The sequence below is a fragment of the Coturnix japonica genome, chromosome 1 (assembly GCF_054131305.1).
Source record: "Coturnix japonica strain WE chromosome 1, WE-NBRP24, whole genome shotgun sequence".
In the NCBI taxonomy this organism is placed as follows: domain Eukaryota; kingdom Metazoa; phylum Chordata; class Aves; order Galliformes; family Phasianidae; genus Coturnix; species Coturnix japonica.
The window spans coordinates 63,911,252-63,936,770 of NC_140663.1; the positions used below are offsets into that span (position 1 = coordinate 63,911,252).

General features: G+C 36.4%; 1 protein-coding gene across 6 annotated transcripts in view; it reads right to left on the minus strand.

Annotated features, from left to right (window-relative positions):
• PIK3C2G (phosphatidylinositol-4-phosphate 3-kinase catalytic subunit type 2 gamma) overlaps positions 1-25,519 on the minus strand; it is a 270,420-nt gene that overhangs the window by 136,848 nt on the left and 108,053 nt on the right. For all 6 annotated transcript variants that reach the window (XM_015867894.2, XM_085543196.1, XM_085543202.1 and 3 more), the window contains 5 exons: positions 20,178-20,241; positions 18,343-18,468; positions 12,789-12,816; positions 5,422-5,617; positions 2,209-2,331 (listed from right to left, as the gene is read on the minus strand). In XM_015867894.2, coding sequence (XP_015723380.2) covers positions 2,209-2,331; positions 5,422-5,617; positions 12,789-12,816; positions 18,343-18,468; positions 20,178-20,241 — 537 coding nt within the window. The remainder of the gene's footprint in view (positions 1-2,208; positions 2,332-5,421; positions 5,618-12,788; positions 12,817-18,342; positions 18,469-20,177; positions 20,242-25,519) is intronic.

Here is a 25,519-nt window from a genome sequence, read left to right on the forward strand (position 1 = left end):
TTCCACCTTATATTGGTTCGAGGTCCTGACACGCATACAGTGTTCTTTCTGTTCCCGTGTGAGCATTTGTGGGACTCATCTGGCACAAACTTTGCAGTATTTCAACATTATCACTATAATTTCCAACAAATTTAAATCAATATTTAGCTCTGTACACAGTTCCCTGGCCATAATACAGCAATTTGTGCAGATGAGTTGATCAAGACGCTCTTCATTTCATGGTGTGACAGCTATGCATGGCCATTCCTGAACATAACTTGTCTTTCACGCTGCTGTCACCACTACTGAAACACACCACCCACCGCCTCACTGTGCTCACATTCAATATTTGGTCTCCATAAACACTGAGCAAATGTCAATAAAAGTCAGTGGGTGCCATTTTTCCCACAAGGAAGAATTCAGTTACACATCTTTGATTCATAGACACTTCTATGTCTGATGCCATTTTGACCAACTATCCCTCTGCTGCCATCTGTCACATGGCAACAAAATGTAATACTGATGGAAAGGCTGAACTGCCATGAAACCAACATCTTCCTCTGGTGCTGTGGGCCAACATAATAAAATAGGAAGCATTGCTTATGGAGCAGGCCTCTTACTAAGCTTCATGCAATTCTGCATCTTATTTTTGGTCTTAATTGTCACTCACAACTACCTATGAAACAATTTGGTATGTGTACTTAACTGTTTTTCCAATAAGCCGTTTGACTGAATTGCAAACATTTCATGCTGACTTTGAAGAAAGGGAAGTTTGAACAGAAATGCTGAAGCTTCCATATGATCTCCTCATATTTTTATAGAAATTGAAGAAAGGTGGAGTTCCAGTCATGGCTGAGAAATTTATTTCTATGCTGTCATTTCATATTTTGTTGTATAGAGAGGTTCTATAAGATGTATCCTAGAAATGTGTTAGCCACCTTTTGAAAGCCAGAAATACTCATAAACAATGTCATCCTTCCCCTATACTTCAGCTGTATTTGCCCATTCATATCATAACCTGGGCAAGGTGAAAATTCCTATACTGCACATGAGAACGATCCAACATTTTCAACACAAAGATAACCATTCCTGCAAATGATTGTTGGTTGAGCACAAACACTCTAGACTCAACTGACTTATCAGCAAAGATATTAGGTCCTAAAAAACTAATTTATATTAGTAGCAGAAATGCACCCATTTTGTTTCTTAACTATAGGGCACACGTATTAAGTATCTCACATCTGTTCAGAAGTGTTGAATAAAAAGGGTGAACAAACTTCCATTAAGATAGAAGTGGAATGATTTTGAGATAAAACTTGTTTCATTTGACCAGCTTCACACTGTTACGTGTCTTAGAGTAAGGCAATCAAGATTTATGAATTACACACTTTGTACTCAATTATAAGGTAACAAAACCCCTTATAAGTGAATCTTAGTCTTTACTCAGTTACGATGTAATCAAGCATCTTTCATATTTAGAATAAACGGTAATGTAAAAAATATATATATAAATAAACAAATATATATATATAGAAAAGAAACACTATAAATAAAAATGTTGTACTCAGGAACATAAAAAAAAACAACACCCAAACCTGCCTATTTCTCTCTTTCATTTATTGCAAATATGCCTTTTGTCATTTCATTGCCTTAAGTGAATGTTATTTAAGTGTGTGTCCTGCTTTTAAATGGAGTTAATTTCCTGAAAGCAGACAGGCTCAAGACAAGCAGCTGGCAGCCTCTGTTTAAAAATTCTAGGCTCAAACCAAAGGACTTCAATTTAAAACCTAGGCTGCAGATCCTTTTTATATAAAAATCAACACAATCAAATTCCTTCTAAATAAAGAATAAAAGAAAATTTTACAACAGGTTCTCAAGCTGGATTACACGTGTACTAAAGTGAAATCAAACTGCAAAGTCTTCACAAGAGAACTGAAATAAAACCTTTTGTATCTCCTTTCAGCTTTATTATTCTCCCAGTGCCAGCATCGCTGAACAGAAGCTATTCTCAGGCCTGCTTAGTTTATTTTATTATTAGACTAAACTTAGTCTAGCACTGTTTCTCCTCTCTCTATCACACTCCTTTCCCACTCCCACCTCTCTAAATTTCTCTAAATTCTATGGGATTTAATTTGCACAGGAAATCAATAATAAAGATATGTCTTTGCTTGCTTCTTTCAAATTAATTAAGTTTGTAAAATCTTCAGAAAAGTATAGATAAAAACTTACTTCTCATTCCAGTCTGTCAGAAAAAAAAAGGATTTTCTAATAGGTATATTTTTGCAAATCTTCACTTGACATATTGTCTTTCGAGCATATGTTAGTAAACAGGAAAAAGAAAAAACTTTGTACCTATAAAGGAAAAAGGGGAAGAAAAATGAATTATGATGTAATTTCCAGCACTGAAAATTCAAAGTTAACCATTCAGAAACTTATGAAGATCCATTCTTATATGCAAAAAGAATTAAAATAATCAATCACATAGTAATGTTTAAATAATTTAAAAAAAAAAAATAGAGTTCAAGAAAGTTCTTAAGATATGTAATACTTGTTTATTTTTCCCTATGGTGGTCAATGGAAGTTTAGGCAAAAGGTGTGAAGTGTTGCAACTTTCTCATCATAGAACTTCAGTCATTAGTGAAATTTCACTCATACTTTTCCTAATCTGTAAAAAACAACGAACAAAACAACAACAACAAAAACCCTAAAGGATAATACTTCAGGGAATCCAAACATTCATTATAGCAGATGAGTTAAAGACATCTGTGTTGGCATTTGTCACATATGGGCTAGTGTAATTCAGGTCTCCGACTCTGTTAGTTTCATGTTCTTAATTCATCTTGTAACTTCCAGATCTTTTTATGGAAAATTGCCATGTTCACTGTAGACTATGTTCTGTACAGGAATGATGAAAGCAAGTTTAAAGCATTTGCAGACTAACGATGCCTGGCTTAGCTTTATTTACAAGCATCATTGCTGATCTATTCCAGAACATTGTAGTAATTGTTATAATTATTGTAGCAGATGTGTCTTTTCTCTTTCTTGTTTTTCTTTAACAATCTGTAGTTCCTTTGAGGTATCAATGCAAAGAAAGAAAAATTTACCATACAAGTGTAGGAAATGCTTGAGCTCTTAAATATAGCATCTTTTCTCTAGAGTCCAAACACTACAAACTATTGGATTACAGTGAAGGAAATAATAGATTTTAGTACAATAAAGTGATTAAGCATCACTTAATCCATGATATATCCCTGATTTATATGCCATAAACACTAATCCTAAAAAGATTAATGCTTACACAGTGTTAAGTTCAGAGTATTCACATTTCAGCACACATTTCTTCACACAATATTTTGCCTAGGCATCCTCCCTCCCCATGTATTCAAATGCAGGGAAATGGAGTCTTGTCCCAAAGGTAACTTTATATCATCCTGATATAAACAACAGTATGAATATGAGGGCTCTAGAAACAAATGCAGCATAACAATGCTAGCAACATTATGTCATTGGCATCAGGGAATATCTGACTGGGACCTATATGAGCCAAAACAACAAACTGATAAAAGAAACTAGGAACAAAAATACAGTAAAGAAAGGTAATTGCTTCTACAATTTATAAGGTCTTCAACTACCTTTTTAATGAAGACAGTAGGACTGAAATGAAAAATTATAAGCATGAATATAAAAATTGATAAAGTGCCAATTACAAAAATGAGTGTCAAAGGAATTTAGTGAGACACTAAAATGATTCTGTAGAACACAAGACCCTCCTTCTTATCCCAGTGATTAGAAAAAAGATCATTTATCACAGACTTGAATATATGGAAAAATAATGAAACAAGGTATAAGAGATGTTGGAATTCTAACATATGTAGCTTGCTCCAAATGTAATGCTTCCTATTTATTTCCATAGAAACAACAACAGGTACAAAAAGCACAGTAATGCTACTTGATAGTGCAATTTCTCAGTTACAAAAAATGATTTTTCAACATAGTCACCATCATTAGCTATGCATTTTTTCCAGCAACAAACAAGAGAAATACCACAAATTGCCCCACTGTGCTCATATCCACTATTTGTTCTCCATAAACATTCAGTAAGTATCAATGAATGTCAGTGAGGGCTATCTTTTCCACGAGGAGGAATTCAGTGACATATATTTGCTCCATACAAATTTCCATGTCAGACTGCCCCTCTGCTGCCATCTGTCACACAGCAACAAAATGTAATAGAACATTGGTAAGAAGGTTCAGCCTCTACTGCCATATCACCAACATCCTCCTCTGATATTGTGGGCAAACATAATAAAATAGTAAGCAATGTTTTTGGAGCACTTAAATTCATACTGTGTATATATATATACATGCGTATTATATATGTATACACATGGTATATATACAAAAATACATGTTACAAACAGCATTAAGATCATAAAATTTGGCCTCCTGGAAATGGACAAAGCCAGAATACAGTCATACAATGTAGAAAATAAGGAGGAGAAATGTGGTTATGGATTAAGTTAGTTAAAGTACCTGAGGAACGTAGGCAAAATGGACTGCAGTCTATGTTAAGAAATTCATGTTAGTTACAAGTATTAAAAAGATTGGAAGAGGAGATAAGGAGAGATCCTCATTTTCACAAGCTTGAACATTTCATGGCATTTTAGGCCATATGTAATTTCACATTTCACTGGTAAAACAAAATGCAGTGGGAATGATAAAACCATCTGTAATATCAGGATAGTGATTATAGTTTTCCATTTATTACCTCAACTAATGTAAATCTCTCAGATTTTTATTGAATTTCTAATTACAGTTAATGTTGTATAGTACACTTTTTTGTTCACAGCCTAATGCAAATGATCCAACTGCTTTTTAATCAGTCATTTGGAAATCAAGGTGGAGGAAGAGCAAAGAGAAAGTGTTAACAAAACACCTGCAGAATAGCATTTTCACTCATAAAAATGATACTACCAGACTGCAGTCATATCTGATTGCACTGGAGTAGTAGAACACTAGTTTTATGGTGAAAAAAGCATTCATTTGAAGGCCATACAGAAAGCTGAAGTCCAAGCTTTTGACATGAAGCACAAACACTTTTCTTTGCCTCTCTGAGCAAGTCAGACACACAAGCATTTGTTCACATACCCATCAAGTTCAACATTATGAACTTGCTTGTTACCGTACATCCATATTAGTTGGGGTAACCAGCTAAGTCCTCTTTGATTCTCCTGAATGAAACATGGAAGACTTCTAGTTAATCAGCTTACATAAGTGCTCTTTATGCTATAAAAATTGTGGAGATGCACCGACTCAACCTCTAACATTAAAACTGAAGTTTTGCCAAAGCAACAGAGGTTAGCTAGCACCTGTGAAAAATACAAGATTGTGAGAGATGAGGCACCACCCCTCCTTGTGAACCACTGTTGGATCTTCTCCCACCTGTTCACCCAGGCTTCAGGAATATTATGAGCAGCGTAAACAGTGAAGCTAAGCTGAGAATCAAGGCTGATGTCTGCATGTGAAGGGCTTCTAGGTGCATTGGCAACCTGGAAATCTGTATCAAAGCTGCTGCTGTACACATGAATGAGATGGGAGATGGCCATGGAGAGCTCTGTCACAGCAGCTTCCATTAATGCTAAGAGGAGAGAAAGAAACAAAAAAAAAAAAAAAAAAGGTTAGAAATAGGTCATTTGCGATAAAGCATGTTTATCTTAAACCATCAGTCATGGCTTTGAAATGCTTCCTAATAAAATTTAATTTAAATGACATAACCTACCAACTGAAGCCAATTAGCCATCTGTGCTTCTGAAACCAGCCTTAGCTTATTTCTAGTGTATCATTAGCAGTCTTTCATTACAGTGCCTTCAAATTAAGGCATTTTCAGAGTAAGCCTTTTAAACTACAGTAAGTCAGTGTGTGCTTCAGATACATCATTTTAGTCTGTCAATTTCTGCGCTAGAAAGATTTATATTATGTAAGCGTCTTGTAATTTCTGCAGCTACATAGCTACTTTGTTCAAGGGAAATGGCAATGTTGCAGTAGACTGGAGCAAAGGCACTGGTTAGCTCTTAAGACTATAAAGCTATTGCAGATACAGATAAACAACTCATAAAAATATATATATAATAGCAGCCACAATCAGATATAGCATTCAGGTGGTCATGTATTGGTCAAAACATTCCGCAGTGATAGACACTAAAAGATGTATCCACACAGATATATCAAATGCAGGCTGTACCCTCATTTATATTTCACTTTTATTTATGTTGTTTTCTTTGGCATGAGCTCTGCAGTGCTCTTTTTCTGCAGTTATTGGCTTTTATCCATCTTCCCTCTCTGCATTTTTGGAGCAGCTAGGGACTATCTGATTGCCATTGTAAATTAAAATCCCCAGCCCTGGCAGCCTCCATCGAGTGAAGAGAGCTGGTACAAGCACTCTTATTTCTCAGGCAACGGACAGTTTGAAGAAGAAAGTGTCGGAGAACTTTGTACTATTCCAGGGTCAGAACGATTTGTCGTCCAAGAGAAATATCCAAAATTCTTCTTTTCCCCCTCCCTATATCTCCCACGTTTCTAAATGATCAAGTACATACTCTCATTGCATTGTGCCACAGTTCCCAACGTATGTTTGGCCACTGCACTCAATAGCCATTATTAGCCAAGTAATAGTATCTATTAGTTTTTTCTTTTTATTTTTCTGAAGAACAGAAAGTGTGAGACTAGCTTGCATTCACTTTTAACTTTTATCTTGGGACAACTGAAAGCATCCTGTCCAACAGCAGATACAGACAGTATGATTCACAGGACTTAGCTCAGTTTGTCACTAGAAGTGATTTTCAAACATACTCCTTGTCTGGAACTTCTATCACGCCTACCCCCTTTAAACTGGCAAATATTTGGAAATACTGAGTCATGGAGAACTCAACAAAGGAATTATTATATATCTGAAAGAGCGGTAATGCACTGGCACAGGCTGCCCTGGGAGGTGGTGCTCCACACATATGAACAGAATTGTTTTAGAGACTAATCAATTAAAATCGATTAAGAAAACTCAGTCCTTTTACTTGGTATGTACTTCTGAGACTGATATATCTTCCTTATTGTCCTTTTATTTCCTCTCTTTACTATTTATTTTTTTCCATTCACCATCCTTTTCTACAGGGGTTCTGAATAAATCTTTAGCTCAAATGCATTTTTCCCTTGGATAGCATTTTATTCTTATACCCATCTCTCTTGGATGTGCAGTGAGTGAGCACCTTCCAAACTAAATGTTTAACTTGCACTGAATTATTTTACATTCCAATGAATTACTGATAGTCATACATATAATACCTTCTTAAGAGGTCCAGAAAAGAATATCAGCAGACTGCCCCAAAAATGGAGGAGAAAAAAATAATTAAAAAATATATATTTTTCCTCAGTTATTTGCAACATAATTCATTCTGTCAGTGGTAAGGTAAAAAAAGTTTCCTGGGTATCACAGACCTGCTCACCCTATAATATCTACATGGCTAGATGAGACAGAAAGCCTTCACTCAGCTACAGGCACGGTCTGTGAGACTCCCTGTGAAGTAAACTGGGAAATTTATATTCTTTCTCCTGTTTTCTCTCTCTCTCTCTCTCAATTCATGAAATTTCAGCACTGTTTATCTAACTTATAGGAGATCCAGCATGACTGTTCTCACAAATAAAGCCCCTCAAGCATAAGCAAATGCTCAAGTATGACCTAGTCAGCAGGTATCCCATTTTTTCCTACATATGTTTTCTGTGGCTTTTTTGCCATGGTCACCTCACCCCCTCTCCTCACTCATTAATCCTGGTGGCAATTAATTAAATTAGAGACTTTGGTGAGTGTGTATGGGTCCATTTCACTGGTCAGCATCTTTTCACTGCAGAGAAATGAACCAGAGAAGTTAACTGCTTTTACGATTAATAAATCTTAGATGAGAAAGGTCTATGTTGTTTCACTGATATACCTTCCAAAGGCTATGGATATCCCAGAGTAGATTCACAGTGTGTGCTGTGCCAGAGTTTATTTCTAGAAAGTATCCCACACATAGTATTTAGGAAAATGATGAATACAAGACATGCTAAAGTGAACTGTGACTGAGATTCATAATCTCACAACTCAAGTCTCAATTTATTTCTGGTTTAGAATTATTTGTCATCATCTTCTCACTTCTCCACAGAGGAAAGGAGATGAGAACATGAGAAGTGACTTTTATCTATAGCTGCCAAATATGTTTATTTCTGATGTGTTCTTTTTACAAGAAATTTAAATTTTCCTGCAGTCCTAGTATCAAAAATGTTTCTATATCAGTATCTTCATAGGGCATTGTTAACTGGTATCTTTTCTTTCCTTTTTTTTGTTTTTTTGGTTTTTTTTGGGTTTTGTTTGTTTTTTTTTGTTTTTTTTTTTTGGAGGACTGGGTGTTTAAGTTATGCGAAAATGGGTATTAGTTAAACGAACTTTAACCACAGCTGTCAGATACGTTTGCTTATGACATATGCTCCTTGTACATGAAAGTCTGAAGGAATTAATTTCTCCCCTGAGAAAAAGAACAACCCACACCATCCCTGGAAGTGTTAACGAATATGCTTGCATGTAAATTCTAGAGACTGTAAGCAACAAACCTGCTTATTCCATACAGAAAACCACATACTTTCTTCTCAGTCCAGTATTACAATTCAGATATTAATTCAGTGTCAGATCTTTCAACAGAGTAGGCACTTTGCTAGCAGATGACATCAATTTAATACATATAGAACATGCTCTTCCTGATTCCATACACACATTTTCTCTAGGTAAAACATGGCTGAATTTGGATGAAAGGCTTAAGATTCCTGTGGCACCTTAAAGCTATTTTGGAAAACATGAGCTTGATATTACTCTTTCTCACTTACTTTCAGAAAGAGGAAAAATATTTAGATCATAAATTCTGCTTTGGCCTCTCTCTCTCCCCCTCCTACCCCATTGCCTTGGGAAAACCAATGCAACCCTCAAGATTTAGACAAAGTGCTAAGCAATGTTAATTAAATCATCATCATAATAAGTAAAAAGCAAAACATGAAAGGGCTGGAGAGCAAAAACCTATCGGAGATGCAGTTTCCAAGCATCAACATATTCGTTGTTGTTTCCTCCTATTAGCTGATTAATCCTCTGAATTATCTCTTGAAAAATTCCTGCTGTCCTAGTATTCGGCCCTTTTAACTTAGATCTATTTATTTTATTTTATTTTATTTTATTTTATTTTATTTTATTTTATTTGGAGGACTGGGGGAATTTAGTTATATGAAATCTAGTATTAATTAAACAAACCTGAGAAAAAAAAACCTTCACTCTAGGAAAAAAAAAAAAAAAAAAACATAGCAAAAAATTAGAGGTAAAAAGCCATGCTCAAATTGAAAAAAAAAACAACAACAACACAGGAGAGACTAACAAAGAAGAAATACAATCAAAAAAGCTCTTGATGTTCCTCTCTATTCTGAAACAAACAGTGATTTTTCCAAATAGAACAAATATAAAATACCTCTGTCCCAGGGCAAGAAAGATTTTCAATTTATTTATTTATTTATTTATTTATTTATTTATAGTAACACTCCACCAAAACTTCCCATTTTCTTCCCTTCTCCCCTTCCTCTTTTTATTTTTTATTTTTTGAAGCTTTCTGTGGTAAGTACTTTTATGACCAGTTCTAGAAGAAGCCATCAAATTCAAAGTACCATCAGTGAACCTTTACACTCAAATGTAACAGCAGTTTAATTTAATTAGATGTGTTGTCATCAAGGTATCTATTTTCTGCATTCCCTCAAAACGATAAAAACTGCATCAGTTCAGACAGGAAAAGCTGCCGATGCAACATCATCAGCTTATGGTGCATACTGGACTTCTTGGGATGGATCCCAGAGAACTATGGATCAAGTTCCAAAAGCTGCTTATTGTGTCTGATCTCATAAAATCCCCGCCTGAAGTCACAAGGCTGTAAACGTTGTATAAACATCCATTTATCAACTTTTCAGAAAGGCACACTGACTGTACCAACCTCTAGCCCATTCTTTCAAACTCTAGACTGCAGCAAGTCAGAATGCTAAATCTCTATTAACTTGAATAGATTTATTTTCTAAAAAAACTTCATACTGCAGAAAAGTGATAATTTCTAAAAATGCCAATCTCAAATTTAAGAACAAAGAAAAATAACACACCGAGTGTTAAAATATTAATATGATTTTCTAAGGACTTCATGTAAAGGGAACAGAACATGGTCCAGACTTAGATGTAACATGGATGAGTAGTGTTCTGTTCACAGCTATGGAATAATTTGGTCTATAGAGATAGCATTGTTAACATTCAGTTACTACAACACTGAGATTTGGAATATAGAAAAACTATGCTGGAAAGAAAAGAAAACCTGTTTGGCAGTCTTCTGATAATCAGGGTAATAATAACTATAGCTTGGGGAAAGGAGGAAAATTAAGAAGAATTATTGGAGTAACTGATTCCTGCTTTTTTTTTGAGTTTGATACCTCTTCCTTGAAGAGAAACATAAATTCAGAAAAGAGACAGAAAAGAACAGCACAAATGGGAATTGTAGTCTGTCCTCTCCTCAACTGTCAGTGCTGACTTTATTTTCAATTGTGCTGCTAGAGATAGCAAAGCACGTGCTCTTTCACTTCTCCAAGATCTGAAAAAATGATTTTAATTTACTTTTTTACTAAGATGATTTTACTTTACTTTCACATCATAGGCAATTTTTTTTCCCATGTCTGCAAAGTTAGCCAACTAAATTAAAAGAGGGTTGGAGTACTAATGGAGTGGAAAAAAGTAAACACAGAGGTGGTTTCAGCAGGAATGCACGCTTCACCTTCCAGGTGGTTTTTACTTCTAGCCTCAGAGTGCGAATATATAACCTGAATTTCTCTTAGGCTCAGCCTCCCTAGGAACAGTGGCTGGGAGAGCCTAAGGAATTGTCATGAAGGTGAAGGACTGAGGAAAGCTCATGATCCCATAATGAAAAGATTCGTGGAACGCTTTTATTCACTTCCTAGAGATGACACCAAGGCTCCAATATATCAGTTTTTGTCACTGCTCTTTGTTTTTATCAGATATAAACTTAACACAAGCTTTTATTCTGTTCTAGACTTTTCAGTTCAGACTTGTTGGTCTAGCTTTAAATTATTTGCTGGCTTTTAGAAGTTTAGTTAGTAAGCCTAAATGTAATAAACATACTGTGTTAATATTCACATGAAATGGGTATCAGTGCATGTAATTGAATTTTGATCACCCCAGATAACTTTGAATGTAGGCTCCTCCACAGAATTGCTAATGGCCTGGAAAATTCTGACTTGCAGTCAGTGAGTTGCACTTTTTAAAATTATACTACCAAACGGATCCTGAAATTGTTATGAAATTTGGATGTGGTAAAAACAAATGGAATTATCAGTCTTCACAGTTCAGGGTTTCCTGGCATAAGTAAATAGAGACAGAGAGTTGCTGATTCAGTGAAGCTCAACTTTGAAAATATCTTTAAGTAGAGGAATGTTTTAAATCCTTTCCAGGGAGGTTTTCTGAATACTTTGTGATTGCCAAGGTAGATGTTGATTAGTAACTATTAATTACTTTTTGTATTCAAGAATTTTTTGTTATTAATAGTGTTTAAATGGAAAAAAAATGACTGTCTCCAAGGGAGAAGAATCCTACAAAAACCTTCCCATCCATTTCCCCCTTTCCGCACCTGGGTCCCCTAGCTGCTTAGCTTTTCCTGGCAGCTTACAAATATAATCTTTGTTTGCTGTTCATGAAATTGAATAATGGCGAAACAACAAGCTTGGCATTTGGAGCCCTGCATTTAAATCACATCTGTGTTTGAAAGGCTGCTGCAATCTCCGTGGTTGATTCACCTGTTTGCCACTCTGAGCACACTGCAATCAGAATAGCTGTAAGAGGGAGAGAGGAACAAGACTTAGATCTCAAATGGCCACCTTTTTTCCTCAGTCAAAACAGACAGGCTGCCATAACAGTGTGCAATGGCTCACCGCAAAATTTAGATAGCAGCTCCTTTGAGATCATCAGCATACTATTGTGAGTACAGGTCTCAAGCTACAGAGAGGTAGGGCAGGACCTGAGCCCTACAGGTGGCCATCAGCCCAAGAAACTTGACAGACAGCCATAGCAGAACAGACTCCTGCTTGTCCCTCAGTGCTATGCAGTAATGCTAACAGTACCAGGCCAGCGATTCTGATTTTATCTGAGGGATTAAATAAGGCATAGCCTATGATTTTATCCATTACTGCTAATAAATCTACTCTTCTTATGACAGTATATAATTCCTAACAACATACTGTTCACACAACAAAAGACAATGAAGAACTAAAGCCTAAGGAGGGAGAAAGGAAAATTATCGAGTTGAGGATAAAAACTATACAAAAATATTTTTTCAGGCTTTCAGGAAGTTTCTTATTTTTTCTTCTCTGTACAGAAAACACTGGGATTCAGGACAGCTACTAAAAATAGCAGTAATATTGCCACTATGACCACCAATAACTATAGTATGTTCTTTTATCACACCTCATTCTCCATATCTGAATCTCAATATTGCTTTGGGGAAATGCTGGCTTATTTATATTTTTATACCACTGTATATTTTATTTAGCACAATTACTTTATAAATAAATATGTAAACATCTGCAATGTGCCAACTGAGACAGGTCATTAATAAAAACAAACAGAAAAATGTTTTCTTATTATAAAACTTGAATTAACATATTTTTAAAAAAAACACACAAACAAACAAAAAAACATGCTTTACCTTGTGCTTCCACCCGTTGAAGTGAATCCTAGAAATATAAAACCCAAGGGGAAAAGGTAATCAGTTTCTTTGGAAAATACCAGATAGCAGTTAAAATGGTGCTAGGAGTAGTTCTCATGGAAAATAAAGCTGTTTTGGATGAGAACAGAGAAGGATGCTACGAGGAGAGTGGTCACGACTTAGATGCATGGCCCACCTTCTGGATCTTCCACCCGCCTCCTCTACCAGCCCAGGCAAGTCAATCAGAATCTGATTTCTGGCAGTATTTAACCATCCCAAGACACAAAGAAGCACTTAATCAGCATTTGGATGCACAAACATTTTCAGCCTTTGTATCGGTATAGCAGAGATAAGAAAACCTCAACTTCTTTGCACACCTTGTATATTCATACATGGCAACTATGTATGGAGTGGATGGATACTATGACACCTGTATCCACTCAACCGAGGCTCCAGCCACCTCTCCAATCTGAGGAGCATCGACTCCCTGTTCAGGGAGCCTAAGTATTGCCTGCATTCCTACATCAAATCAGTAAAAATAGACATGCCTACAAAGTCCTTTGAGAAGACAGCTAACTAGAGTCAGCGAACAGGAAACACCAGGCAGAGCGACCCAGGGACATTCAGGCTCCTTGTTTCTAACCATGGATTTTGATGCCTAACATCCTGGGCAGTATATGGATTCTCACTTCAGGAGTCCCAGTGTTGTTGACGGGAACTGCTGAGTGCTTATATCTTCTGTATTTGACCCAAAAAGACAAGGCTAGTTATCTTTCTTTTTGAAAAAGTTGTTCTACTAAAACCTCAAGTCCAAGAACTGACATTTGTCAGACTTTGCTCTGGGCTTCTCAGACACCAAGCAAAATTACGTATCACTACAGTACATATACATTCCACTTCACACAGGCAGATCTGTCATCACTACATGGTCTTTGGTACCAAGCTGGCTTCAGCCTGAAATCTTTCCCTGCTCCATTTTGTCTGACTTTTACATCAGACTTGCATTTACCAAGATAACATAAAAATACATAACAAAATTGTGACTCTCAGCCAGAGAGGCTGTCAAACTAATTAAGTACTTTAGTATTTCCAGAGTATACACTCTGTTTTAATACGCATCCTTGTAGGATTTATTATAATTTAGAGTTATTAATCCCTCTGCAACTGGGTGAGAATGCTGCATTAGTTCACATACTTTCAGTTAGAGGCTTCTTAAAAATGGCAGTGCACACAGAGGTGACATAAGAAACACAGTGCTTGATGTACATCCTCCCTTGGGTACGCATCTTGGAGTTTCCAGCATTTGTCTTGCAATTATGAGGAACAGCCAAATGCTTATTTGAGGGGGAAACCAAATAAAAAAAGCAACCTGCACGTTGAGAAATATGTTTTCACAATCTTTATATGCAGCAAGACAAGTGGGAATGGAGACCTTTGTTCAATTCTTTCAAATTCTGGAAAGAAAATGACCTTTTGAAACAGTGCTTATAATTTCAACACAGTGTAGCCCATTTAATATATAGTGGATTAGTGCTGGTTCTGGCAGGATTTTTCCCTCATAGGACTTTTTGTGAGTTGCTATAAGAAAGGAGGAAACAGAAGAAATGAAAAATATTAATTGTACAGCAGGCTTAAAATCCCAGTGTTAGGGTGGTTAGAGACTGAATGAATCACATTTATTAAGAGACACAATCAGTCAAGAAGAAGCTATCACTGATGCCAGTTGTTTTCATAATCTCCTAAGCCACAATGAAGGAATTCACAGCACTGGTAGGGAGGAGACAGTAAAGAAGTAAAAGTATTGTTTAATAGAACATATAAGATGATTTGAAGAAAAAGATATTTTTTTTTTTTGGTTGTGCTTTTGTTATTGCTTTTACATAATATGCCAATTAAGTAGAATATCATAGAATAGAACCACAGATTATTTTTTTCTTTAAGTCAGCAAGCCTGCACATACAGATACATATACACAAGTGTGTACTACATCCTATGTAATTTACATTGGAAGGAGTATTAGCTTCCCTGAGGCATTATGTGTACATGGAGCTTGCCAAATGGAAGTGTCAAAAAGTGTTCCAGACAAAACCACACCATTACACTACACTGATGTATCTAGAAACCATAGTGAAAAAGCAATTAGAACTTCTCTACTGGCTACTATGGTACTCCTTCCAATGTAAATCATATCCTGTCAGTCTGCTTTGTGTAGCCACTCTCACCCAATGTGTAACAATGCATCACTGAGATGTGATACATAGCCTCAAAAATTTCACTTTGGGTGCTATTCAGGTTAATTGCTTGCCTGAATAAAAGGGAGATCCTTGTAATAGTTAAGTACCATTCCACTCTTCTATCCTAACAAAAACTCTTGGGGATGTTTTGCTGATGAGCATAATGGAAACACAAAGCAGACTGACAGGATAGGCTAATACTGCAGGTATTGATAAACATAAAGAAACTCTTATTAGTTATATTTACATATTATTCTATACGTAACATAGTTTTATATATGTATGTATATATAAATTAGTGTCATATAAAGTGTAATCTTTATTTTATAAATAGGAGTGATGTTTGAGCTATAGAACATACAGAAATGTATTTTACTGCTTTTAATGAAATTTATAGTTCAGTGTCTGCTGAGCGAGAAGATTTTCATAAAATCAAACCTGAACTTTTTCATAGATTGTCAAAGTCTAATAGACTGCCCTAGCACTTATTTCTCAAAGGAATAAGAAGCATATAGCAGCAACAAGTGTTTGCTGGTTCAGGAACAGTTCAACTCTTCCCCCTCTCAATTTGTTTGAAGTCAGGACTGCTTCACCAGGTAAGGGACTAGTGGGAAAGGAGTGTCAGTCGAGGTCATCGGCAGCCTTTACAGGAGGGTTTCAAGGGACAGACAAAAAGTTCAACTAGCCAAGCCTGAAAGGAAATGTTAAAAGAACAAAAACCTCAACAACTTAAAACTATATTTCTTTTAAAAAAAAAAAAAAAAGAAGAAGAAAAAAAACCCAAACATCTAGTCTATTCTCCATTTGCAATGTGAAGATAAGCAGCTCCTCATAGGACTATTAGAACAAAAAAATACTTTAAGACTGGTAAGAAAATATTCAACCAGTACAGTCTTTTTAACATTCAAAATATGGTATTCAGGAGCAGTATCATTTCTCCCATTACAGATGAGCAAACACAACCATTGTCATCATCACCACTGCTTATCAGTATTATCCTCTGGAGATTTCAGACAGGACTTGCACTGTACTATGCTGGAGACAGTACATATTGATAAAGAAAAGCATTCCTTACTCTGAAAAGCTCATAACTTAAATAGATAAGATAGAAAAAGAAAATAATATTACTCCCTATGTGACAGGAAGTATACGGAAGTTGGTTCAGAAGAACCTGGATTACTGCTGTACAGACTGACCACACAGCAGAGAAGGAAATTCCCCAGCATTAGATACATGCTGGGAATTATGTTTTAAAATTTATTTATTTATTTATTGTTTGGAATTCAGAGAGGATGGGATTGAAAGCAGACTCAAGGATACTCAGTAAACATAAACCAGCCATATCAGGCAGTTTACATGTTGAGTTCACAGGGATGATCTGAATAAACAAAGAGAAAATACACTAACAGAAAACATGCTAAAACAATTTCCATTCATTCCAAAACAAGTCTTTTAACAAATTAGTCCCAGTACTTCCAGTACTTTATTTCTGCTCTGATTCCTTCCTAAAAAAGACTATCTTCTGTTACTTTCCACTCTGTTTACAAAACCAAGCTCTTTATCCATCTTTTAAGAAAGATTCTGGTTTACAAAATACTTTTCTCAAGGGGTAGATACTTATCTTCTTGACATCTCGCAGGACAGCCTGAGGTCTAAGTGAAAAGCAGACCATGCAAAGCTCTTGCTATTTTTTTAACTATTTTTCTAATTTAATCACAGAAAGAACTCTTCTTAAATTTCCATTTAAACCACACCAGATAAAATGTGCACTGTAATAAATATGTTTAGGTTGGCAATTACTGACAATAGAGATTTCTAATAACTGATGCTGAAGTGGACCTGAAAAGATTTAGGATGCTATGTAAACAAGATTTACAGCGGAACATAACCTAGAAAGAAAAGCAAGCGGAGACACTTAATGCAGAGATTATTTCCTTGGGCCAAAACTGGAAGTTATTATCTCCCTCTACCTCCACTCCAACACGTAAGGGGAATGAACAGGCTAAAAACATTTAAGAGATTTTATAAGCAATACTCAAGTCACTTAAAATGGCAATTCTTTCCTCGCAGTAAGTGCTTAGCCCCTGTAAAATAAAGAGCATTATAAGGGTTTGAACTTGTGCAGCATAAGTACATATGGATGACAAAATATAATTAATTTGCTATATGCTCACTCTGCTGACATGAGAAATACTAGAAAAATAATTGTTAGCTTTCCCCAGATGTAGGTTTGCGACCTCAAACTGCTTATCAGGTGAAATTAAATGATTTGTTTTATGCAGCTAAGCATCTTTAATCAACACTCACTAGTTAACCCAGCTAACACTAGTTTTCCTGTCATTTACTTTTCCAGGTATTCTTACTCATATTTAGCCATAGACCAAAAATCTCTAAAGAGAAAGAACAACAGCTTTATAAGGAGGCAGTGGCCTGAGAAAGCAAACACCCTGCTCAACAGAGCATGTATTTCTTAATGATATTTGCTGTAAGAAAGAATGATAAGAAATAGGCAAGAGTAGGAAAGAAAAAAACAAAAAAACCTTTGCATCATATTAAAATCATTAGAAAAATGTTTGAAGAGGAATGTCGTTAGGGTGGAAAAGAATTAACAAGACTTAAGGTTACACCAGATTAAATCCAGGTGATTAATGGCTTGATTTTCAAATTTGCTGAGCATTGTATTTCCAAGTTGCTGACTCCAAATGAATTTTGGGTGCTCAGACTTTCTGTAAATCAGGTCCTCTGTGACTTTTCCAGGTCACCCCAAAGAAGCTGATGACAAAGCTGAGAACAGATACTACTCCACAAAGCCCCAGCTCAGAATTCTACTGCAACCCCAGGAGACAAAACTCCAGTGTTTTAAGAAAGAAGATTGCAGCTAGAATCAGGATTATGTTATGTTGGTCTTTCTCTGTATAAATAGTAGAGACATTTCCACCTGAAGAATTCATAAATTAAAGACAGTTTACAGAAGGAGTGCTAACTACACAAAACTGGAGTTTCATGAAACTATGTACCATTATTTGGTATATAGTTGATGTAGCAAAGCAGGTATTTTTATACATTTGTTGGTGTAAGAAAGAACAACCACAGGAGCATATCGGTTACACTTAAATACAGTTTGCATCCTCCTGTGCAATACAAAGTTGAGCCTTCTCTATTTATGATGATACTTCCTAATATTTCTCAGATTGAAGCAAGAGAGTAGAACAGCCTTGGTCAATCAGAAAATTCATGACACCTATTCAAGCTCCACTTCTATAGAAAAAACAGATCAGCTTCTCAAGGCAGCCTTAGAAAGACTTCAGTGCATTTTTTACCTGTGTTTTTACCAATGGCACTGCACGGAGTTTCTTGACAGCATTGGTAATTTCTCTGGTTTCCACGAAGCACAGAACACTGCAGATTTCTTTAGTTACTTCAATCACATAATCAACATTATGTGGCTGATAGCAGGAAAAGAAAAAACAAACAGCATTAATCTGGCTATGTTTAAGTTGTCAGTGATTAATCTTCCACAAAACATACCTTGTTGAAAACTGAGAAAATTAGAATCTTAAGGCAAAATGAGTGTTTGTCTGAACTTTGTGATTCTAGAAGCATTCCAAAGAAACTTCTAAGAAAACATGAACCCAAATGATACATAAACTTTCTGATGCTTTTATGATACTATGAATTTATCCCCATTATTGTCTTGTACACTTCTCTGTGAGAGACAGCAGAGATCTCTCTTCCTTCTAAAAATAGAGGCCGTGTGGGAAGCTGAACAGTTTGACACCTGTGGACTGAGTAGTCTGTAACTGGCTTTTCTGCAAAACATATATAGATGAAGCTATAAAATATTATTAATAAATCCATATATTTACATATCATTACATTAAAAAAATCCCTACAGGAATAATATCAGAAGTACAATGGGGAATTTTTTTAAAAAATCTGAATCATAAGGAAAAGAAAATGCCATTTGAATAAGTATCAAATAACCTATGTTCAGGAAACTAAACAAAAATTAATGTGTTTAGTGAACAGTTATATGACTTCTTGAAATTTTGAAATACATTCTTGAAACAAGCAGAAGCTCTTCTATAAAATATTCTCCATGTTTCCATACTGATAAGCATCCTTTTCAGTTAGCTACAGCATGTTAATGTCCTGATAAAGCCATTTCTCTAACTCAGCCATTTCATGCCTGAAAAGGGGAAGCTGTACCAGTATAAATTTGGTTTTCAAGGCTAAGTTCTATATCCAGACTGTAATGAGAAGGTTAGAACCTGTCATTAATACAAATATAAAAAAAAAATACTGAGGTTGGTAATTCAGTATTTAACTGCCTTGAGCAGAACTAAAGTATGAAAGAATTACATAAATTATCCTGCAATAGTTAGTGGTCAGAATTTTTTTAAAATATAAGTTTGGTGTGTATATCGAATACAAGTGACATTTCTGAAACAAAATAGTATTATTTTTTACCATACTTTTTAAAAAAACCCTATCTCAGCACAATGAATTATGAAAAAAAGAAAACTTATTTCTTTCCAGTCTAAACCCTCAAAATTCAGTTGGCATGACAATCTGAAACTCAGATCAAGGAAGTATTTAGTTTCTTCTAAGTTACCATTCAAATATGAAATTGTCTTTAGGGTTTAAATTTTGCTTGAAATATTATAGCTAATATTTCCTTCAAGCATATAACATTCTATTGGCAGCCCACAATACTTTTTAAAAAACCTCTTGTGAGTTTTTCTGCCTAAGCCTATCTCTGCAAGTGATCTCAAGCAATATATACATATACATTTCTCAAGGATGCAGACAGTTGCCTGGGAGTTTTCAAAATCAAGGACAAATGTTGCAGATATAAAGTGCATTATGCCCATACTAACTTTAAATATTACACTGCCAACCCAAATGATACTCATCTCATTTCCAGATTCCTTGACAGTCACAGAAACAGTCACCTGTGATATATTTATATTGTAACACTTCCTTAATCTCAAATCAAGTTTTTTTTAAGAGAATTTATATTCTTCTGAAGTCAGGTTGAATAGCCTTAATTAAAAATCCTCTTTAATTGCATTTGAGGCAGATTAATAATTAGATACCTTTAACAAAGAATGTAATGCTTTTATTTTTGGTATAACAGATGGAGAACAAATACCTCATTTTGCAAAAGATGCTCCACTTGACCTCTGTATTTCCTAAGAGCTGCAACAAGGTTCTGTCTGGAAATTAGAAAGAAGAAATTAACATGAAATTAACAGCAATTGGATAAAGAGATATTTTTTCCACCCTCCATATCCTATAAATCAAGAATAGTTTAACTGACAGTGAATTTTTTGTTGACACAGAATAAAGACAAGTGTTTAAGTACATGTCAAGTAGTCTTGAGCCTGGTTCTCTGTTGTTCTTTGGTGGCCATTTGCGAGGGCATAAATGTAAAAGTTCTCCTTTACAAAGAGGGTATATGTTTCATAGTGAAAGAACTCTCAGAGTGATTTGCTAATTAAGTGTCTACCTAACTCCAAATTCCATTTATTTCTACAAGGTTAAGCATGTGCTTAAATGTTACCTTGAACAACAAACTTAATTAAATGCTATTATGCCTTGTTTCTCAATCACTTCAAACTGTAAAGCTTCAGAGTATCAGGGCAAAACATCTGCAAAACACCTGGAGAAGCCCTATGCTTCAAAAGCCTATGCTGAGTAACAAGTATCAAAATGTGTATTATAAAAAAGGCGTAATAGTTACAGAATTGATTAAACTTCATTTGCTTACAGTTCTAAAGTTTACATTTTCCGTACTATTACCACATCCGTGAATTTAGTAGTAAATCTTTAAAATGATGTCTATGGGATTGTCATTGCTGAAGTTACTGCACTCAGGAATGCACCTTCCTTTGCCCTTTACAGCTGCCTCTGACTCTTCTTCTGTAGGGTGTGGTCTTCTGAAAATGGTAGGGAAACCTTAATTCACACTTCCACCCCCTGCCTCACCTACTCACTGGAAATAAACACTTTATTACCTCGATGGTACAGGTGTAGTAATTTAAGTACAGGCATGTTTACACAGTAATGTAGAAACTTTGATTTTTTTTCTTTCTTTATCATTTATTTGCATTGAGGTGACACTTTCTTCCTGATATTTTCCCTCCTCTTTTAATTCCAGCTGTTCTTATGTATGAGGATTCTCTCTCATCATAACACTTAGAGAGAATTTCCCACCTTTTGTAGGCTGGTGTCTAAAAGTCATGAAAGTATTTTGATTGCTTTAGAGCAAACAGATTATAGTTTGTAGAGGAATTCTGCACGTCTTTATGCATCTAAGTTGGTCAAACCAAGCTATGAGAGATTAGAATTGTAACTATGGCCCAAAGTATAGGTTGCATGCTATGTTGTTTGAGTTTTATCATATATTGTAATGCCAGAGCAGGAAAGGTGAAGAAATTCTACTGAAATCATCACACAGAGTATACAAAATTTCAGGTAGGACTCCTCTGCACAAATAGCAGAGTACATTTTCCTGTAGATGCGTACTGTTCACCTCCTCCTGCAGATGGTTTTGCCTTTGCAGCTTTTCATTTGCAATCTACACTAGTCTTATCTAGCCAAGCAGTTTGTGCATTGAGAAGCTGCCTGGCAATTCCTCCTGTAATCCTGTTAAATCATATCTAATACAAGTTGTTGCTTTGCTTTGACCAAGTCTTCAGACATAATATCATTTTATAGCATTATCCAGCTCGGAACTAGTTCTGGATATATGCATATATATATATACTTGCCCTATAATCTTGATGCACACACACTTAAACATGTTTATTAGTGTGCTTGTCTTAAAAAATTAAAAATTAAAAGTAAAAAAAATAAAAAAGCCTATTTTCCATTAGTCTATTCTACTCTAGAGAATTTTCTACATAAAGCAGACAAAATTTTACATAACAAATGAATGAAAAAATACATCCAACAACACACAACAGTGACCAAAACACCTCTACTGATACTATCTTGATCCTACTAGATAACTAATCATACTCATGTATTTATACTTAAACATCTTTGACAGCTATACTTTAATGTGTCAATGCTAATCAATCAATAAACATTCGCTGTTTCAAGATAATATACTACAATAGTTTTGAAAAGAAAAGGTAAAAGAAGTAGAATAACCTGCTTGGATTCTGGCTGTTCTATATGTGAGGCATAAGACAGTAGTACTTAGCATATATTTACCAAATACATTTTTCAGCTTCTTGGCAGCCGCACCTACTGTGAAATGGCACCAGGTTTCCTATCTAAAAGGAAATTTATGACCATTCTGGCTCTGCTTTGCCTAAATGTATGCACCAGACTAACAACACATTATAGTTACTGGCACTTGAATGCCAGTGCTTATGGGCCAAATTCAGATTTTGGCCAGTGGGCTGCAATTTGGTTAATGCACTCACAATTTATATTGGGTTAGATTTTAAAGCTATGGAAACTGGTGAGTTAAGTCATGTAGGTGCTGCTGGTTTACATTTACCTGTGAGAGCAGATCTGGTAATTTTGAAAGTAAGGTTTCAGTTTGTTCTTTTTACATGGCCTCAAAGCAGTTGAAACAGTTTTTCTTCTCTGTCAAGACCTGCACCTTGGGAGGAACAGCTCCATGCACCAATATATGCTGGTAACTGACTGATTAGAAAGCAGCTTTGCAGAAAAAGGCCTAGAGGGTCCTCATAGACAGCATGCTGAACACGAGCCAACAATGTACCCTTGCTGCAAAAAGTTACTAAATGTGTCTTGGGCAGCATTAGGAAAAGTACTGCCAGCGTCTTGTGGAAGGTGACCCTTCCCTTCTGCTCAGCACTGGCAAGGCACGTGTCCAGTTCTGCACATTCCAGTAAGAGAGAGGTGGACATACTGGATAGATTCCAGTAGAGGACCTCAAAGATGTTCAAGAGACTGTAATAGGTTTCATGTGAATAAAGACTGAGAGAGCTGGGACTGTTTAACCTAGAGCACAGAAGGATGAGAGAAGACTTAATGAATTTAAACACACTGGGGAGGTACAAAGAAGACAGAGCTAGGCTCCAAAAGTGTCCAGTGAGAGGACAAAAAGCAAAGGGCACAAACTGCAAAAAAGATGCACCATCTAAACATGAAGAAACTCTTTTTCATTGTGAAGGTGAAGGAGCACTGACACAGATTGTCTGGGTAGGCTGTGAAGTCTCCATTCTTAAAGATATATCTGAACTGTGTCCAGACATCAGTTAATTAGAATCAGTACTAAGAAGTGCCTACTCCTTCCTGTACTTTAACTTCCTGTTCGCTTATTCTTATATTGTAAGGTACAGTAAATGATTCTTTCTTATGCAAATTCTCTGTGCTCCACAATTTCATATATTTCACATCCATAAAATCCCCCTCCTTTATATTTATCAGGGTGAAGAACATTGTATCTTATTTGTTTCTTTACATTAAAGGCATTTCATCCCTCTGAGTATCTTTGCTGCCTTTTTCTCCACTTTTTCGAGTTCTATTACTTCTATTCTATTCTTCTATTTGAAATAGAAGAATCAGAACTGCCAACAGTATTCAAGATAAATTGATACTGTGGCATATCACAGTATCACAGTATCACAGGCATAATATTGTTCTTTTTTGTTTGTTTGTTTGTTTGTTTTGTTTAATAATAATTCCCATCATCTGTTTTATCTTATTTACAACTGCTGTTCACCGAGCTGACATTCTGAATGGTTAATTATAACCCCAAGAACTCATTCCAGGTGGTAAAATTCAGCTAAAAGCCTATGACTTCTGTGAATTTAAGACTGTTTTCTTTCCATCTACATTTATCATCTCAAAATTTCATCTGCCATTTTATCACACACACAATTCAGTACTGTAAAATCCTTCTACAATTCACCATGAGCAACTTTTGTGCACATTATGGTCAGCATACTTTTGTCACTTAGCTATTACCTCTTTTTTTCTCATGTAAATTAGAAATGCAGTCAATGGTACTGGGTCTGACTGCAGATCTTTCTGGATCATCACTGTTGGAAAATATTTTCTCTCAACCATCGACAATCCACAGGACAAGCAGAAAAGAAATCTAACACAGCTCATGCTTCCACTTTTTCAATATTTACTGAATTCATGTTTGAAGACACTATTTATTGCCCATGCTATCAGTTCTTTGCTCTACTGCATCAGAGGAAATCTTGTTAAGCATAGTTGTTTTGCAGCTCAACATGTTTTATTACACATCCTCTCTCTAGATGTTCTTTGTAATGAAAAAGGTCACATAATTTACATGACAAGAAATAAAACAGTGAATGTGGCCTTCTATGATGGAGTGACGGCGTTGGTGGATGAAGGGAAGGCGACCGATGTCATTTACCTGGACCTGAGCAAGGCCTTTGACATGGTCCCCCATCACATCCTCATCTCCAAATTGGAGGGAGGTGGATTTGATGGGTGGACAACTAGATGGATAAGCAATTGGTTGAAAGGCCGCAGACAGAGGGTGGTGGTCAATGGCTCTGTGTCCAGGTGGAGGCCGGTAACGAGTGGCGTCCCTCAAGGGTCTGTCTTGGGACCGGTGCTCTTTAACATCTTTATTAATGACATCGATGAGGGAATGGAGTGCACCCTCAGCAAGTTTGCTGATGACACCAAGCTGAGTGGTGCAGTCGATACGGTGGAGGGAACAGATGCCATTCAGAGGGACCTTGACAGGCTGGAAAGCTGGGCTCGGGTGAACCTAATGAGGTTCAACACGGCAAAGTGCAAGGTTTTGCACTTGGGCCGGAAGAACCCCAGGCACCTGTACAGGCTGGGAGGAGTTGTCCTTGAGAGCAGCTCGGCTGAAAAAGACCTAGGGGTCCTGATAGATGAGAAACTTAACATGAGCCAGCAGTGCGCTCTGGCAGCCCGGAAAGCAAACGGGATCCTGGGCTCCATCAGGAGAGGGGTGGTCAGCAGGGATAGGGAGGTGATTGTCCCTCTCTACTCTGCTCTTGTGAGGCCCCATCTGGAGTACTGTGTCCAGGTGTGGAGCCCTCAGTACAAAAAAGATATGGAGATTTTGGAAAGGGTCCAGAGGAGGGCCACAAAGATGATCAGGGGGCTGGAGCACCTCCCCTATGAGGACAGGCTGAGGGAGTTGGGTTTGTTCAGCCTGGAGAAGAGAAGGTTGCGAGGTGACCTCATTGCAGCCTTTCAATACCTGAAGGGAACTTACTCCCAGGAGGGGAGTAAACTCTTCGAAAGGGCTGATAATAGCAGGACTAGGGGAAATGGTTTTAAGTTGAAGGAGGGAAGATTTAGGTTGGATGTTAGGGGAAAGTTCTTTACTAGAAGGGTGGTTAGGTCCTGGAACAGGCTGCCCAGTGAGGTTGTGGATGCCCCGTCCTTGGAGGTGTTCAAGACCAGGTTGGACAGGGCCCTGGGCAACCTGATCTAGTAAATGTGTATGTTTGGTGGCCCTGCTAGGCAGGGGGGTTGGAACTACATGAGGTC